This window comes from Eupeodes corollae, chromosome 2 (genome assembly GCF_945859685.1).
Source record: "Eupeodes corollae chromosome 2, idEupCoro1.1, whole genome shotgun sequence".
In the NCBI taxonomy this organism is placed as follows: Eukaryota; Metazoa; Arthropoda; class Insecta; order Diptera; family Syrphidae; genus Eupeodes; species Eupeodes corollae.
Window position 1 is genome coordinate 116,700,295 of NC_079148.1, and position 19,031 is coordinate 116,719,325.

The 19,031-nt window shown below is 34.1% G+C and overlaps 3 protein-coding genes across 3 annotated transcripts; 2 read left to right on the forward strand and 1 right to left on the reverse strand.

Annotated features, from left to right (window-relative positions):
- Window positions 1–3,887: 3,887 nt before the first annotated feature.
- On the forward strand, window positions 3,888–4,645 carry LOC129945203 (choline transporter-like 1). The gene is made up of 2 exons (XM_056054859.1): window positions 3,888–4,106; window positions 4,286–4,645. Exons 1-2 carry the CDS (start codon window positions 4,023–4,025, stop codon window positions 4,643–4,645), a joined length of 444 nt encoding a protein of 147 aa, XP_055910834.1. The 5' UTR covers window positions 3,888–4,022.
- Window positions 4,646–4,921: 276 nt separating this feature from the next.
- LOC129947888 (choline transporter-like 1) lies at window positions 4,922–6,615 on the forward strand. Its single transcript, XM_056058640.1, has 6 exons — window positions 4,922–5,166; window positions 5,228–5,480; window positions 5,545–5,809; window positions 5,872–6,007; window positions 6,088–6,309; window positions 6,365–6,615. Exons 1-6 carry the CDS (start codon window positions 5,014–5,016, stop codon window positions 6,512–6,514), a joined length of 1,179 nt encoding a protein of 392 aa, XP_055914615.1. The 5' UTR covers window positions 4,922–5,013; the 3' UTR covers window positions 6,515–6,615.
- A 3,661-nt stretch (window positions 6,616–10,276) lies between these two features.
- On the reverse strand, window positions 10,277–11,967 carry LOC129945656 (ribosome biogenesis protein BRX1 homolog). The gene is made up of 3 exons (XM_056055499.1): window positions 11,779–11,967; window positions 10,916–11,711; window positions 10,277–10,502 (listed from the first exon to the last, which is right to left on the reverse strand). Exons 1-3 carry the CDS (start codon window positions 11,890–11,892, stop codon window positions 10,345–10,347), a joined length of 1,068 nt encoding a protein of 355 aa, XP_055911474.1. The 5' UTR covers window positions 11,893–11,967; the 3' UTR covers window positions 10,277–10,344.
- Window positions 11,968–19,031: the final 7,064 nt, after the last annotated feature.

Here is a 19,031-nt window from a genome sequence, read left to right on the forward strand (position 1 = left end):
GAGTATATGGCTTTAGGATCCTCAGTGCAAGAAGCGTTGTGGTTAAGAGGTCTTGAAGAAGAAATTTTTAATACAAACCTAACTCCAACCAACATTTTTTGTGATAATCGAGGAGCGATTGATCTTGCTATGAATGAAGCTTATAGACAACGTACAAAACACATTCAAGTTCGTCATCATTTTGTAAGAGAAACAATTATTAATAAGCAAATCACTTTAAGAACAATAGATACAAACAATATGGTTGCAGACATTTTTACTAAATCTTTACCTCTTGCAAAGAATATTAAACTTTCGAAATTAATGGGCATTTTTTAGATTTTATCAAATAAAGTTTTAGTGGGAATGTTGCAAATGAAAAATACTTTATATAAAATCTACTGTTCTAATTATATATGATCACTTATGTTTTGTAAAATATGTTTTGACTTTGAAATAAAATTTGTATTATTCTGTTTTTGTTCAACGTACGAAGAAGTTGTTTAATTTAAAAAAGGAAAACTCTAGAAATATTCTTTCATCATATATGCTTTCAAAGAATTCAACCGTATTACCCGTATCTAAGAATGATGCTCATCAATTTACCATTTAGTCCAATTTTGGGCGTACTGTAAAGTACAGAGCAAAAACACTATATATGAAGATATAAATTCTTCGTACGTATTACCCCCCAAAACCCATTTGTTAACATTGTTGTATTTGTAATGTGGACGAATTCAACGAGAAAAATGGACGTTTTTTTACGCATACATAAATGAGTTTATACCCCACTGACATCACGCTGAGCTCTTTGGATAATGTCAATGTAATCAGCATATGCTAGTAATTAGACAGACTTTTGAAAGATAGTGTTGACGTGTGAGCTCTGCACTATTCTTTCAAGCACGATGTTAAAAAAATCGCATGACAGCGCATCACCTTGTCTAAAACCTTTTTTGACTTCGAAAGGTTCTGTTTAGTTGTTTCTAACCTTTATGGATCAGCGTGAATTCTCCATGGTCAGGTCATCCTGAACAAACGGACGAGTTTGGCAGGGATGCCAAAACTAGACATGGCTCTATACAGCTCGTCCCTGTAGATGCTGTCATATGCGGCATTGTAATCGATGAAAAGATGGTGGGTGTAGATTTGGTGTTCTCGGGTTTTTTCCAGGATCTGCCTTATTGTAAATATTTGATCAACTGTGATCAACTTTCCTGGTCTAAAACCACATTGATAAGGATCTATCAGGTTGTTGACGATGGGCTTTAGACGTTCACATATTACCGTAGAGAAGATTTTATAGGCGATGTTAAGTAGAATGATTCCTCTATAGTTGGTGCAGTTTAGAGGGTCTCCTTTTTTCAGGATCGGGCAAACAATACTGAGGTTCCATTCATCGGGCATGCTTTCTTCCGACCATATCTTACAGATAAGTTGGTGCATGCTCCTAACCAACTTATTTTAAGCTGCATTAAAGAGCTCGGAATTCACACCATCCGCTCTAGCGGCTTTATTAGACTTCAGCTTAGATATGGCAATCTTTACTTCATCTAAGTCGGGAGGACGGGATTGTTGGCTTTCGTCGTCTATGTTGAATGGATCTTCCTTCCTTATATCATCAGCATTGACTGCGGTTCCACTATGATGTTTCCACTTTCGTCTTTGCAGCCTTCGGCTCTAGGTTTATGTACCTGTGAATTTCGTTTCACCTGTTCATAAAACTTTCGAACTTCATTCCTGCTTTAAAACCTCTCAACATCTAGGAGCGCACGCTTCTCATGCCCTCTCTTTTTCCTTCTGAGAAGTCGGTGTTCCTTTGTAGATGTTGAGGTGTGGAAATAGTGAACCATGACGTTTCGCCCCGCAGCAAAATCTATGAGGCTGAATCCGTTGTGGCAAGTGTTGTCGTGCAGGCTGTTTTTCCCGATTATTCCACCAAAGATGTCTTCACTTCCTAGCTTTGCATTAAAATCGCCCATAGGACAATTTTAGTATCGTAGCTAGGACACTGCTCATATGTTTTGTTTAAGAGCTCCAAGAACATATCCTTGGTGTTGTCATCTTTCTCTTCTATTGATGCACCTAAAGCTCAAGGCTTATGGCCTAAGTCTGGCTCCAATGACAAAGCAGCATCCAAATAAGCGCTGCTGGTTTTCGCGGTAGCAGTCACCATAGTTAATATCGCAGTTTTCCATCTTCTTTTTGCCAGGCCCATCCCATCGTATTTTCTGGATGGCGGTGATGTCTGCTTTATAGCCGCACGTCGTCGTCTGTTAAAGGACCTAACATTCCACGTGCAAATCCGAAGTTCGTTGCCCTTAATTCGTTTGCGTAGGTTGTCAACAGTAAATCCGTCCGTATTCGAGGCTTGTTGGTGCCTCGCAACAAAGGTATTTTTTACTTGGTCAGAAAGTCACCCCGATGGCACAAACTCCATCCTGGGGGCCAGATCCTTAGTATAACTCCAAGGACGGGGAGCCGGATAAAACCGCTCCTTATAGGCATGGGCTTCGGATAAGTCGTAGAAGCACTATAAGGTGTTCACTAAGTAGTTCAACCTTACTGGAACTGTAGACGCCACCGTTGATTCCATCTCGGGGATTCCTCCGCTGTCGTCTGGATAAGGAGAGGTTCCTTAGCGGAAACACCTCTCCCCCCCCCCTCTCTCTCACTTGCTCCTCCAACAACTCTCCACCGGGGTTGGAACCCAATCTCCTGTTGAGGTACTAGGCACCCGATGTTCACCACGGGAAGGTGAGAGTAGGAGTTAATAGACAGAGGTGGGTTTTGAGAATACACATGTCTACCATTTGAACATCTTACAAAATAATAATAACAATAATTTTCCTATGTACATATGCTCTATTCAACCTCAAAACGAGTTTAGCTTATTATGGGACTATGCAACCTTGCAAAAGTTTTATAAATAGCATTTTTGCGTTTAGAGGCATTATAGAGATTACGTTTTTAAATAAGACTGAAAATATTTTGTCGTAATAAACATTTCTTCAATATTTTTGTTCAGTTAAAACCGTTGATTGGCTTAGAAAGAAACACTAAAGATTATGTCTATGTTAATTCTTTTAGGTTCAAAGTTAAAATTCGTTTTTAACTTCTCTCTCGAAAAGCTGAATAGGCTTCTGGTTATTAGTTTTTCATTACATCAAGTGTCAACTGCCTAAACAAGCGTGCATAAAGCTGGCCACAGACGATGAACATGTTGGTGTGATTTGTTGGTGTTGGGCTGGAAATCATTCGTGTATGGGCGTGTTGGCCAACAAATCGACGGTTTATGAAATATTTTGTAAACCGTGAAGTTGGGGCTAACATGTTGGCTGTGTATGGGCAAGTTTACAACACGTTTTGAAGTTTTCCAACATATTCGTCGTGTATGGCGTTGTGGGACAACAATTCGTCATTTGTGTTGTTACTTTCAATGAGTTAACATGTCGTCGCAATGCAAACTATTTATTAAAAATTTCATTGAAGCGATAAAATGTGAGCCGGCAATATGGGAAAATAAGTAAATTATAATTTATTATATTATAAATAAATTATCGAACATGCTATTGCATCATCCGCACTTCTATCGCACATCTTGACTTCACGACAGTCACACAAAAATGAAGTTTATAAACATGTTGGCCCGTGAGTGGCGAACCGCTGCCCAACAAATCACACCAACATGTTCATCGTCTGTGGCTAGCTTAAGCCTTTAATTACTTAAGCACGCATATTGAAACGAAAAATCTTATTATAAAGGTTGATGATGTGCAAATTGATTAAATTTTAAAATCATACCTCCCAGAGGTCAATTACGCCAATCGATGATAGATACTTTAAAAATTTGATTTTACTTAGTTGAAAACCTTCCATTTTTTCTTTTCTGTTCCTAGAGCTCTTTGAGTCCACTAAATTGTTAAAAGGGAATATTTCATGTTCACGTGAATTAAAAATATTCGAAAAATAAACCCTCATCGGTACATTTTTGAAATATACTCGTAAAAACCAAATATACATTTGAAAAAGAAACTTTAATCATGGACATCAATCGTAATAAGAATTTGAAGAGGTGCACAGATATCGTTTGGCTTGTTTTGTTATTAACGTTTTTGGCTTTGCTTGTAAGTTTTAAAATCAAAATAATAGAGTAGGTCGATACGTTCTAAGTTAAATACTAAGATTTTATTTCACTTCCATATCTTTTTTAAATTTTCTCAACATAATTAATACAAAGCTGAGTTTATTGGCTAAAAAAAGATTGATATAAATCCTAACTATAAATGCTATTTTTTTTGTTCAGATATTAATTGCAGTGATATCGATCAACAACAGTGGCTACAATGCCATAATAAAAGGTCATGATAGTTTTGGCAACATATGTGGTTCAAAGGATAACGTAAACTATGCAAATTTTTCCCAATCTGGATTAGATACAACCCAATTACCATATTTATATTACATGGATATTTTCAATATTCCACTTGTTTTTAAAATTTGCCTTGAAAACTGTTTCATTGATACCCATTATTTCCATGAGGTAGCTATTGATTTTTGGAGAGAATTTGAAAATTACCGCTGTGATTATCAAATTACTGGCATTAAAGCATCAGATGCAACCATTATACGGTATTGCCCTAATGAAAATGTTTTCAATAGGTAAGTTGAAAATATGACATCTATTAAAAGTAATTAATACATGAATTAACTTTTAGCACAATATACAGACACGTTTGCATACCGATAACTCAATTAGAATATGCTAAAGGGATTTATAGAGCTATAAGTGCTGAAAGAAAATTTGCTGAAATGTTCTTTATAGCCGTTTATTTATCGTGGCCTTACGTATTGGCTTTAAGTGGGATTGCAATTCGTAAGAGAACTAAGTCCTCCCTTATAAGAAAACCCATAAGAATGTATAATTTGTGTTTAGTTATTTCTTTAGCATTTTGGCCGATTATTTATTTTTGCACTCAATTCATCTGCTGGATAATTTGTTCTCTTGTGTTTTTGTGTAATATTGGACTTTGTATGCTCTTGTTCTATGAGGAGAATAAAAAACCTCCTCAGTATAATATTGTGAATTCTACCGATGAAAAGACAGTACAATACTACACCCTAGAAGAAGCTATAACAAATAGAAGAGTTCTCTACACATCAGGAGTCATCTTAGTATTTTTAATGGTAACGTAACTTTTCCTTTTTTCAATGTTTTAAATAAATTAATGTCTTATTTTGTTTTTAGATTATATTCTTTTTTGCACTAATTTTCCTAAGGAAGTATTTTTCCGAAATAACACTGCTTCTGAATGAAACAACAAACTATTGGAAAAAATTAAAGAAACTAATGATAATTCCTTTGGTTGCATTACTTGTGATTGCTGTCGTTCTTTCATTATGGAGTTATGTGATGCTTTGTTTGACGACTGCAAGTTATGCAAAAATAATTCCAACAACAGAAATTGAGAAAAACTCAGAAAATAATAATGTTTTAAGATGTAAGGATATACTCGTCCTTTAATTTAATGATTACGATTTCCATTATATTCTGTCTGTATTTAGCTTTTAATAGAATGGAATACGTTGAAGACAACAATATTCGGAGTCTTATCTGGATTTATATAATTGGATTCCTATGGGTTACTGAATTTATGGTTGCCTTCGAACAGTTTATTGTTGGCGTTTTAGTTGTTCATTTCTATTTTCAATTGCCCGAAAAACATAATTTTTTGCAACTTCAACTTCATCTGGGAACTATAGCAAAGGGTTCATTTATTTTTACATTTTGGAAAATACCTAAATTAGTTATATTGAATGGAGGGAAATTGTAATTTAACTTATGAGAAAAATTTGAATCTGTTATAAGAATTCATAGAAATCTTTTTTCAGAGTAAAACAAATCAATTCCAAACCATACATCACACAAAAGTTGGACTGGCTTGAATCGAAAGTAGGATTTCTGCACCCTGCTGCATATACTATGGTAGCGATAGAACATATCGACCTGTGTCCAGCTGGAAGAAATGTGTGACTATTACTCACATAATTTTATTATATTTTGTATATATTTTTTAAATTACTATCAACATTATTTTAAAATTATAGACATGGAAAATTATTAGAAAAGGACCGGATCTACTTAGAAGCATCCGCGATATGGCTTTTTTAATGTTATTTTTCCTAAAACTGATAGTCGCTCTAATCACATGCTTCGTTGGAGTTTTTTTAGTTAACGACTTGAAAGATGTGCATTTATTTACAGCTCCACTGATATTAAGTGCAATTTTTGGTTACTGCATAGCAAATATAGTTTTCTCGTTTTTTGAAGTAAGTTTTCTAAATATTTCTCACATAGAACTCACTTTATCATAAAATTTCTTAGATGACTCTGGATACGATTTGTCTCTGCGTTTGTGAGGATAGCCGTATTAATAGTCACATAGGCCGTTGGACAAAAAGTAATCTGGAACTGTTTTTGGGCCAAAATCGAAAACTTGTTCAGCAAGCTTCTGTTACAATTGTTAAAACTTAAGTCGTGGTCATACAATTAAGCCACAAAACGAATGTACCCTTTTCAATAAAGATTTCCTGTATCACTTTGTGTCCGTTTTTTTTTAACGGTTAACAACTAAAATTATCTCAATATGAAAACCGTATGTCTCCTAAGGTTCAAAGATGTTTTGGTTTTATTATTAATAAAATTATTAATAAAATGTATTATTAAAAATTAAAATATTTATGGGAATATAGTTATTGGAAAAAATTAAACCTCTACTCCATGTGAAAGAAAAATTATTGTCAAATGCTTCAAAAAGTTCAAAAATGTAATGAAAGTAAGCAAATTAATAGGTTTTGGTAGAGGTAAAGTTAGGAGCGCAGTTCAATATTAAAAAAAAACACCAAAACTTTGAGAACCTACCTCGAAAAAAGATATGAAAAACGACTCCGACTGAGGACAGAACATTAGTTAGGCTATCTAAAGTGGATCCATTTTTAACATCCGTTCAATTAAGAGCCCAAATGGAGAAGAACTATGATGTACGAATATCAGCAAGAACCATATGAAGGCTACTTCAAAAAAAAAATTTGAATGGACGAATTGGTAGACGTAAGCCCAACCTGTCAAAAAAAATATTGCTCGAAGAATGAGGACTTTTTTAATAGTCAATTGGTGCAAATTCATGAAAATATGGCAGGAGAAATGTACAAGGACATTTTGGACAGTCATTTAAATAGGGATTATGCTGACAATTTATTGTTCATTGTGTTAAGTTTCGTAATTTTTAACGAAATCTTTTGCTAAGTATTAATGGCTTAATTGTATGACCACGACTGTATATTAAATGAATAAGTCACTCTTGTGGATAAAGCCCCATTCCTTATAAGAGCCCGTCCACACGATTCTATATTTTCACCGTATCGGATATTTTCTCGATTCGGTGTCTTTCGGTTGGAGTGATCAGACGGTTCGGTAATTTAAAGGTACACCGTACTCAACCTTACACCGTACTCGTACTCGTACACAAAAAATACTATATACTAGCAACAAATTATTCGACAGTAGCCCAGACGAAAAATGACGCACTATCGGTCAAAATATCGAATCGTCTGAACGCACTGTCTATAAAAACATTGCCACGATAAGAGCCCGTTCACACGATCCCGAATCGTGTGTTTTTCCGTATCGTCGATTTTAATATATATAATATTAATCAATTTAATTTAAATGAGTATATTCAGACGATACGGCATTTAACTGTATACAGTAAAATTACCGATTAGGTCGATTTTGTCATTCGGTTTTGTCTCTTCAAATCTTTTTCGGTCGTACGGTAAAGAAGACGATTCGTTGTAAATAGTCATTTTTGTGCACGAGTACGTGTACGGTGTAGGGTTGAGTACGGTGTACGGTTAAATTACCGAACCGTCTGATCACTCCAACCGAAAGACACCGAATCGAGAAAATATCCGATACGGTGAAAATATAGAATCGTGTGAACGGGCTCTAAGCCGAATCGGTTTTTTTACCGTACGACCGAAAACGATTTGCAGAGACAAAACCGATTGACAAAATCGACCTAATCGGTAATTTTACCGTACTCATTTAAATTATATTGACACTGGCTTATACGGTAAAATCGACGATACGGCAAAACCGCCGATTCGGGATCGTGTGAACAGGCTGTAAGATGTCATACTGAGAACTCTTTTACAATTTAAAAACCATAGACACACCATATATACAGTTGTGTTCATAAAAATAGCAGTGCTCTCCAAATAAAATGAAAGGCCTTCAATATCAACGTTATAATATATTTCATTAAACTTCTAATACAAAACTAAAATATTTTATTCATAATAACAGAAAATAAGTATCGATTTTTTACCGTTAGCTTTGTCACAGTAAAAAAAACGTTTTTTTAAATATATGGCTGTTCATAAAAATAGCAATGCATGACAAAGTACTGGATCTATTACGTATAGTCCAGTCAAGTAACGAAAAAAATTGCCTTCACCTCAAAAAAAATCCAACAGTTTTGAAACTTGGCACCCTTACTAAAGGATGTAATCCGACGTGAGCTCTAGTGGCAGTTATGAGAAACATGGAGATTGTTTCAGTTTTTCACGTTTATCTCGAAAACTATTTGTCGTACCAAACATAATCTTCTACAAAATTAAAGCTTATTAACTTTTCTAAAGAAATATTATATTCATTTTTTTTGTACTTGGTTTAGTTTGTAAAATAAATCTATAGGCATGTCAGGAAAATATATGATGATTTCTTCAAACACGTTAATGACGATTCTGTACCTAAAACACTAAAAACGTTTTATTCTAAAGAAACCGAGCATTGAAAATAGAAAGTGCATCGCAATAGGGCATAGCAATTTATCTGTTGTGCGTTTTAGATCATTCATATCTCCAGTACTAGGCAAAAGCTGACAAAAACTACCTTATGCTAAATCAACTGGATAACTTGGAGTACTTCCTTTGGAAACATTTCAGAAAACAGATGGCAAATTAAAAATGTAGTTTTTGGAAATGTGAATGCGTGTTGGGAAGAAATGTTACAGCCAAAACCATATGACACACTTTGGTTAGCATCAAAGTTTATTCGTATTTCCGATTTCCCAAAATGGAAAGGGTACATGCACTCAATAACAACAGACTTGCTTAGTACAAAAACACTAAAATCATTCCTCTTCCGTTCATAAAATCTCCACCGTCCGATTATAATACACTTTACACTGCATTGCACTATGCTGGAATTTTGTGTTGCAAATTTGATTAAAAAAGCCTGGTGGTAACTTTTGAAGAAATTGTTGCTGTAGCTTTATCAGAGGCCCGTCTATCAAAATGCGAAGTCAGATTGGGTGGATATAACCTGTTAATATCCTATGTTGTTCCAATTTTTTTTCTGATGAGTGGAAGTGGCCTGGAAGAGTTAATGAGTACTATATACATACGCCCCGGTTTCTGTTGAAAGGATGCTGTAACTGCGTGAAGAATATGATTCCATATTTCCATTCCGTGGCACTTCTCGTACGCCAAATCATGTCACCTATATTTGCAGGAAATGATAAAAGTGACTTTTGTGACGACCCCAGATGAATTTAAAAAATTTGTGCAAGAGGGTTACTTTACTATGAGAAGAACTGACCGATTTTGGACAGAGATGTGGTCGGGCCAGACGATTGAACAAATTCTAATCCGTGGAATGAAGAGTATGGCTTGACAACATGGCGTGGAATCACTGATAATGTACTTAGCAAATTAGTTCTAGGGCTAACTGCTGCTCATGAAATTTTCTCATCACTCGAAGAATTCACTGGTGTTCTTTTTTCTAATAGTGAGCAACATGAAGATTTTGGGGAGGCACGTAAAATTACAGATAACACAAACATTGCAAAGCTGTCACATTGGTTCCAAAGCCATCCTTCTTTTACAGCCACAAATGAAATCATGTCAATAGCGATTGGCATCGTTGGGGATAATAAAGTAACTTGCTACAATGCTTATTCTCTGAATATTCGAATAAGTTTTAGAATTTCTTCAGTGCAGTGTCTTGACCGTTCCATTGTTTATTTTTTAGCTAATATTTATTAATTTTTTATATGCCAGTATGTTACCAATACTTAAAACTTTAAATAATAAGACATTTACTTACCGAAAAATAAGAAAAAAATGGATTTTCAACTTTTTAATTATAAAATCAAAAGCACTGTTTTTTTATGGACACAACTGTATATATGGTGTCTCTATGCTAAAACCAATCTTAATTGTATTAAAAACATTTTGGTTTGTTTATGGTAGTACTACCATTGTTTATTAAATATAAAAAAAAACACAAAACTCTTTTATTTACGCTTCAACTTTTTTAGTGGTCTTCTTTGAAGGTTTGCCTTTGCTTTTTCTCTGTTCAATTGTTTTCTGTACAAACTTAAGTTGTTTTTCTTTGATTTTTTGGTCCAATTTCGCTTTGATCGGTTTTTTCTTTTCAGATTTCTCTTTTTGTTTTGCTGTAAAATAAATAAAGGAACATTTTTATTTTCACTTGTCGTATTTCAATATTTGTTTAAGGATATGATATTATAATTATTAAATTATACATGTTGTTTAAGATATACAAATATTAAGTCAAATAGTACAGTCAAATAGTTTTCACTGTAATGAAAAATGCTTCTCAAATTTTGTATGATCCTTGTCCACAACACATTAAACTAATTAACAATCTTTTTTAGAAAGATTAAATTTAAAGAGTTTAGAAATACTGAAGGCTCGAAATTAAATTACAAAAATAATCATACAAATATTCCTATTAAATTTTCCAAATCTTTTATCTCTGTACTTTTGCTAAATATAAGTTAATAAATTAATTAACCGATGCAAACAATTGTAGTTAAATAAAAAATTAATTGATTTAAATCTTTACCTGCAATTAGTTTGGCAGTTGCTATGGCATCTTTTGCAGCAAATATATCTTCGTAGTCGTCACCCTCGTAAGCATGCATAGGCCGCGATGCTTCGTGACGAACCTTTTGTTCAACTCTGCTTACATATTTATCGCTGGATGCCTTCTTCAACAATTGTCTCTGCTTTGAGGGACTAACATAGTCGGGATTTTCCCAAATTGCATTACCAGTGAATGAACCTTCGAATATTTTCACTGGGTTCATTACGAAACGCGGACCTACTTCAGCCAAACCACCATCCTCGGAAAGTATTTGGAAATTCCTAAACCAAATTCGATTATCGAGGAATGTGAATGTGTAGACATGGTCAATAAAAGGCTGGCTCTTGGGATGGTGATTGGGTACACCAAAGGTCTGAATTAAGAGCTCCTTGAGGAGAGACAAATGTGGAATTTCATCAAATTTCGAATCGAATGAAAGCAATGGCCGAGAACCACGGAGGCAATTGCCAGTCATTTTCAATTCTCCCATTGTGTGGATATTCTCGACTAGGAATTTTGCCGATGGACCCTTTGGAACATTCGATAGCCACATGTACAAGTCTCGTTTACGTCTGCCTTCGAAAAGGATGGCTCTGTTGCAATGCTTCATTTCACACATTTCATTCACAAGCGACAATGTTTTGGAGCGTTCCATTTTGGACTCAGGTCTGTGGTGAGGCATAAGAGTTTTGATGTCGCTCATTAAATGACGATCTCTGTGATTGATACCTCGAGCGGCAAAGACTAAAACACGTTGTTTATTTGTCCATTTTTCCTTAATTTATAAAATAAAAAAATAGTTAGTGGACGATAAAATTCATACCAAATTTTTGTAGTCTTACTTTTTTAGGGATAGGATCGTCTGATAATCTTTTTGATGGAAGTGGTGGATTTTCATCTTTAGGTATTTCCACTGGAACTACTTTAGATTTTTTCTTTATTAATTTACGACCCATTTTTATTAAGATTCTTTATAAAATTTCAAAATTATTAACCGAGAGTGCACGTGTTCTGCACACCGAAAACAAAAACTTAAATGACAGTTTCGGTTGACAGTTGTCATTAGTATGACAGATCGAGTTTTTGTTTTGGTGGTTCGCGTTTCAGGATACAACTTTTTTTAATTACCTAAAGCTGTGTTCAACTTTTATGTGGATTTTGATTAACCCATATACGAAAGATTATTTTTAGTAATTCTCTTGTAATAATATTGAAAGGAAACTAATTAGATTGTATTTAAGTGACCGTCACTAGTCACTTGTGATAACAACAAAAATACGATACTCACTTTCAAACGAAGCAGACATTTTTGTTGCAAACATAAATAGTTACCAGAACTAGTAAGGGAAAATGAAACGAATCATTTCACTGATTTTTGTTTTAATTTTACACAATTCAAATGATAGATTTCTGTCAAAAAAAATCCAGTCGATTTTAATCATAATTTTTTTATTGACACACAATTTCAATGATTGTTCATGGCTTTGAAGATAATTTTAGTTAAGTGCAACATATAACAGAGTTAGAAGGGATTTTATTTTGAGATTATTTAAATAAGTTTTGTGGTTAAAATTTAAACATGAGTATTTGTTTGTGGAAGACCAAATAACATTTCTTGCTCCTGATGCGCCCTCATCACTTGTGCACATATAACTGGCCTGGTCCTGATTGTAGTCCCTAAGCTTAAAGAAACAAATTAGTCTCAACTATTGCTGCAAATGGGTACTTTACAAATTAAAATTATTAGATCTCAAAAGAATATTTTGTTTAATCATTTAGGCGCCAGTTATAGCTGTCATTGATTTTCATCATTGAAAACAAATATTGCAAATTTCTATAATTGAAAAAAAATTCCTGATTGAAATCCACCGAAAACCGAACGGCAGAAAAAAATGAAATTCATGGCGTAGAGCGAATGAGAAACGAAAATGGAATCAAAAAATGTTGCCAGGCAAAAATGATACTTTCTTGTAAGCGAAGATGAATCTGAATCCGAAGGAGAAATGCGTGTAGCAAGGGCACTCTTACTGCTTGAACAGAATGGTGTAGCTGCAGCTGTTGCCTGTAGCACTGTCAAAGTTAAAAGATACGAAAATAGTACACATTGACACAATGAGAAGCTGTAGCTGTAGCTGTAGCTGTAGCAGTAGCTGCAGCGCAAGTTGACTCAACTTTAACTTTTGGCGACGCTCCAAGCTACATTTGAGATGACAGATGGGGGAAACCCATTTCATTCTTTGACTTTTCACTTTTTTTTTTGGGAGCGTTCAATGCATTTGAGAATTTTGTCTGGTTTTGTAACTTTTTTATAGTATGCTACCATACAAATTCAGTTCAAATATAAATTTCATATGCGTTGAACATGCCCGAATAAATTTCCTGCGCTACACCATTGTGGGCGACCTTTGCTACATTAGTGAGCGTTTTTATTGACAGTTTATACTACAGCGATTTTTTTAGCTACAGCTGCATCTTAGAGGTGTGTCAATCGTTCGTTTTAAAAGATTCAATCGTTCATATGTCGTTCAGTTCAATGATTCGTTCTTTTCAATTGTTCATTTTTTCAATCGTTTTGGTATATGCTTCATTTGGATGCGAATAAAATTTGCAAATTTCATTCTATTCTAATCGTTCACTTTTTCAATCATTTAGGTTTCTGTTTCATTTTGGTTTTGAATGGAAAATAAGCGTCGCATCTCATTCTGTTCAAGCAGTAAAGAGTTTCATAGGACCCAATGAGCCTTTCAAGTTCCACGTAAGTAAATGAAAATCCTTTTGTTCATGCTGTATATAAGTAAATTCCTAAAATATTTTCAAGGTTCAAGCACCTTTTTCGTCTGAACAAGGAAGCGTTTAAATATGTATTGGATGAGATTGATCCACACCTTCCAAGCTTTAATTCTACATACATACATACCAAATGTATTGAAATTACCTGCAACACTTCGCTTTCTGGTAGAGGGTCGATATCAAAGAGGAACCGGACAGGATATCCTTGTTAGTATGGAACAACCAACTTTATCGGTCACCTAGCAAAAATATTGCAAATAATGGAAAATATTTTGTGAAGACGAATCACAGAATATTTTCCATTGGCAACTGCAAGTAAAAAATATTTTTATGAGAAATATAGTTTTAATGGCATTATCGCGTGTGTAGATGGTACGCACATTAAAATTATAAGACCAGTATTAAATGAACACCTTTAGACCTTTACTTTTATAGAAAAGGTAACCATAGTATAAATGCAATGATCGTAAGTACCATCCACTTTAATTGATACATTTTTCCAAAAGCATTCTCTTCTATTATAATTTTTCTTACTTGTCAAAGGTGTCGCAGGCACCTTGTTCAAAAATGGAATGATGGTGATAGAAGTTGGTTATTGGGTACGTAATTGTTAGCAACATTTGCATTACTTTCCATGAAAGCTACCATCAAAAATAAATGTAATTTGCATAAATTCTATAAAATGTTTTTTCACTGCGACTATTTCCATGAAAGCGAAGATGAATCCCAAACCAAATGTTTGGTTTCCATAAAAGCTACCAGCAAATCCAACTGCTTAGCATTAGTTGTGGGCCTAGAAGGTTAGAAATAACTTATTTGTATGTTTTTGACAATTTTATTTATTATTTACTTACATTTTTTTGCGCACTTAACAAAATAAAAACCAACCAAACAAAAAAATAAATGACATTTGACATCTACCCCCAAAACGAAAGCTGAACGAGAGCTGAAGGCACTCGTAAATAAAAATACGAGTATCGTCATTTTTACGATTCTCGTTTTTCTTAATCGCAATTTGACGATTTCAATGATTGTTCATGGCTTTGAAGATAATTTTAGTTAAGTGCAACATATAACAGAGTTAGAAGGGATTTTATTTTGAGATTATTTAAATAAGTTTTGTGGTTAAAATTTAAACATGAGTATTTGTTTGTGGAAGACCAAATAACATTTCTTGCTCCTGATGCGCCCTCATCACTTGTGCACATATAACTGGCCTGGTCCTGATTGTAGTCCCTAAGCTTAAAGAAACAAATTAGTCTCAACTATTGCTGCAAATGGGTACTTTACAAATTAAAATTATTAGATCTCAAAAGAATATTTTGTTTAATCATTTAGGCGCCAGTTATAGCTGTCATTGATTTTCATCATTGAAAACAAATATTGCAAATTTCTATAATTGAAAAAAAATTCCTGATTGAAATCCACCGAAAACCGAACGGCAGAAAAAAATGAAATTCATGGCGTAGAGCGAATGAGAAACGAAAATGGAATCAAAAAATGTTGCCAGGCAAAAATGATACTTTCTTGTAAGCGAAGATGAATCTGAATCCGAAGGAGAAATGCGTGTAGCAAGGGCACTCTTACTGCTTGAACAGAATGGTGTAGCTGTAGCTGTTGCCTGTAGCACTGTCAAAGTTAAAAGATACGAAAATAGTACACATTGACACAATGAGAAGCTGTAGCTGTAGCTGTAGCTGTAGCAGTAGCTGCAGCGCAAGTTGACTCAACTTTAACTTTTGGCGACGCTCCAAGCTACATTTGAGATGACAGATGGGGGAAACCCATTTCATTCTTTGACTTTTCACTTTTTTTTTTGGGAGCGTTCAATGCATTTGAGAATTTTGTCTGGTTTTGTAACTTTTTTATAGTATGCTACCATACAAATTCAGTTCAAATATAAATTTCATATGCGTTGAACATGCCCGAATAAATTTCCTGCGCTACACCATTGTGGGCGACCTTTGCTACATTAGTGAGCGTTTTTATTGACAGTTTATACTACAGCGATTTTTTTAGCTACAGCTGCATCTTAGAGGTGTGTCAATCGTTCGTTTTAAAAGATTCAATCGTTCATATGTCGTTCAGTTCAATGATTCGTTCTTTTCAATCGTTCATTTTTTCAATCGTTTTGGTATATGCTTCATTTGGATGCGAATAAAATTTGCAAATTTCATTCTATTCTAATCGTTCACTTTTTCAATCATTTAGGTTTCTGTTTCATTTTGGTTTTGAATGGAAAATAAGCGTCGCATCTCATTCTGTTCAAGCAGTAAAGAGTTTCATAGGACCCAATGAGCCTTTCAAGTTCCACGTAAGTAAATGAAAATCCTTTTGTTCATGCTGTATATAAGTAAATTCCTAAAATATTTTCAAGGTTCAAGCACCTTTTTCGTCTGAACAAGGAAGCGTTTAAATATGTATTGGATGAGATTGATCCACACCTTCCAAGCTTTAATTCTACATACATACATACCAAATGTATTGAAATTACCTGCAACACTTCGCTTTCTGGTAGAGGGTCGATATCAAAGAGGAACCGGACAGGATATCCTTGTTAGTATGGAACAACCAACTTTATCGGTCACCTAGCAAAAATATTGCAAATAATGGAAAATATTTTGTGAAGACGAATCACAGAATATTTTCCATTGGCAACTGCAAGTAAAAAATATTTTTATGAGAAATATAGTTTTAATGGCATTATCGCGTGTGTAGATGGTACGCACATTAAAATTATAAGACCAGTATTAAATGAACACCTTTAGACCTTTACTTTTATAGAAAAGGTAACCATAGTATAAATGCAATGATCGTAAGTACCATCCACTTTAATTGATACATTTTTCCAAAAGCATTCTCTTCTATTATAATTTTTCTTACTTGTCAAAGGTGTCGCAGGCACCTTGTTCAAAAATGGAATGATGGTGATAGAAGTTGGTTATTGGGTACGTAATTGTTAGCAACATTTGCATTACTTTCCATGAAAGCTACCATCAAAAATAAATGTAATTTGCATAAATTCTATAAAATGTTTTTTCACTGCGACTATTTCCATGAAAGCGAAGATGAATCCCAAACCAAATGTTTGGTTTCCATAAAAGCTACCAGCAAATCCAACTGCTTAGCATTAGTTGTGGGCCTAGAAGGTTAGAAATAACTTATTTGTATGTTTTTGACAATTTTATTTATTATTTACTTACATTTTTTTGCGCACTTAACAAAATAAAAACCAACCAAACAAAAAAATAAATGACATTTGACATCTACCCCCAAAACGAAAGCTGAACGAGAGCTGAAGGCACTCGTAAATAAAAATACGAGTATCGTCATTTTTACGATTCTCGTTTTTCTTAATCGCAATTTGACGATTTCAATGATTGTTCATGGCTTTGAAGATAATTTTAGTTAAGTGCAACATATAACAGAGTTAGAAGGGATTTTATTTTGAGATTATTTAAATAAGTTTTGTGGTTAAAATTTAAACATGAGTATTTGTTTGTGGAAGACCAAATAACATTTCTTGCTCCTGATGCGCCCTCATCACTTGTGCACATATAACTGGCCTGGTCCTGATTGTAGTCCCTAAGCTTAAAGAAACAAATTAGTCTCAACTATTGCTGCAAATGGGTACTTTACAAATTAAAATTATTAGATCTCAAAAGAATATTTTGTTTAATCATTTAGGCGCCAGTTATAGCTGTCATTGATTTTCATCATTGAAAACAAATATTGCAAATTTCTATAATTGAAAAAAAATTCCTGATTGAAATCCACCGAAAACCGAACGGCAGAAATTCATGGCGTAGAGCGAATGAGAAACGAAAATGGAATCAAAAAATGTTGCCAGGCAAAAATGATACTTTCTTGTAAGCGAAGATGAATCTGAATCCGAAGGAGAAATGCGTGTAGCAAGGGCACTCTTACTGCTTGAACAGAATGGTGTAGCTGTAGCTGTTGCCTGTAGCACTGTCAAAGTTAAAAGATACGAAAATAGTACACATTTATTTCATATTTTTATGAGAAATATAGTTTTAATGGCATTATCGCGTGTGTAGATGGTACGCACATTAAAATTATAAGACCAGTATTAAATGAACACCTTTAGACCTTTACTTTTATAGAAAAGGTAACCATAGTATAAATGCAATGATCGTAAGTACCATCCACTTTAATTGATACATTTTTCCAAAAGCATTCTCTTCTATTATAATTTTTCTTACTTGTCAAAGGTGTCGCAGGCACCTTGTTCAAAAATGGAATGATGGTGATAGAAGTTGGTTATTGGGTACGTAATTGTTAGCAACATTTGCATTACTTTCCATGAAAGCTACCATCAAGTCTATTTGTTTAGCATTGTAGGCCTAAGTATTAGAAACATCTTATTTTTATGTTTTTCACCATTATATTTATTATTTAACTTACATTTTTACTCGCTCATCAAAATGAAAACCAAAATTAAAAAAAAAAAAACAAACCAAAACACAATAATGTTTGACACTTGACCGAAACCCACCAAAACAAAAGCTGAAGGAGTGCTTGATGGCACCCGTAAATAAAAATAAGAGTATCGTTTTTTTACAATTCTCGTAATCGCAATTTTACAAATAAATAAAATAGGTGGCGCAACAGTCCATTAAGAACCAGGGCCTAGTGACTTACAACTCTCTACCATTCCTGTTTGCGAGTAATGTTGTCAGAGATGGAAAGGACCTACAGTTTATATGCCGAATCCGAACGGCTAATTTTAGAAAGCACTTTTCATGACAAGAATTACTCTTGGAGAATTTGTCAATTCCTCACAAGAGGCAGTTCCCGTGAAAAAAGTTAGGTTGCATGACAGTCCAACGCACTAACCATCACGCTGGTACTACAAATACTCTGTATTAAAAACGATCATCGTTTTTCATAATAACCCCTCAGAAATCTGTCTTTGGAATTGTAAGAACACAAATCAGTGGAACGATACGTTTCACTTTTGAACATGAAAGTATCAGCTGTTCAGGAAAATGAATTTCCTTTGAAATTTTATGTTATATTCGTGCCCGGTGAATTTCTTTTCCCTTAAAATATTATATTTTACTGTAAAATAAATTTCCCTCAAACAAAATTAAATTACCATAACTTCTAACATTCTGTTGTACAGGGCCCTTATTATGAATTACGAAACGAACGGCAGAAAAAACGAAACTCGAAGAAACGAAAGTCATGGTGAAGAGCGATTATAAGATACGAAAATAGAAAGCAAAAAAAGTTGCCAGGCAAAAACGAAAAATGATAATTTTTTAAAGGAGCAACTAACTTC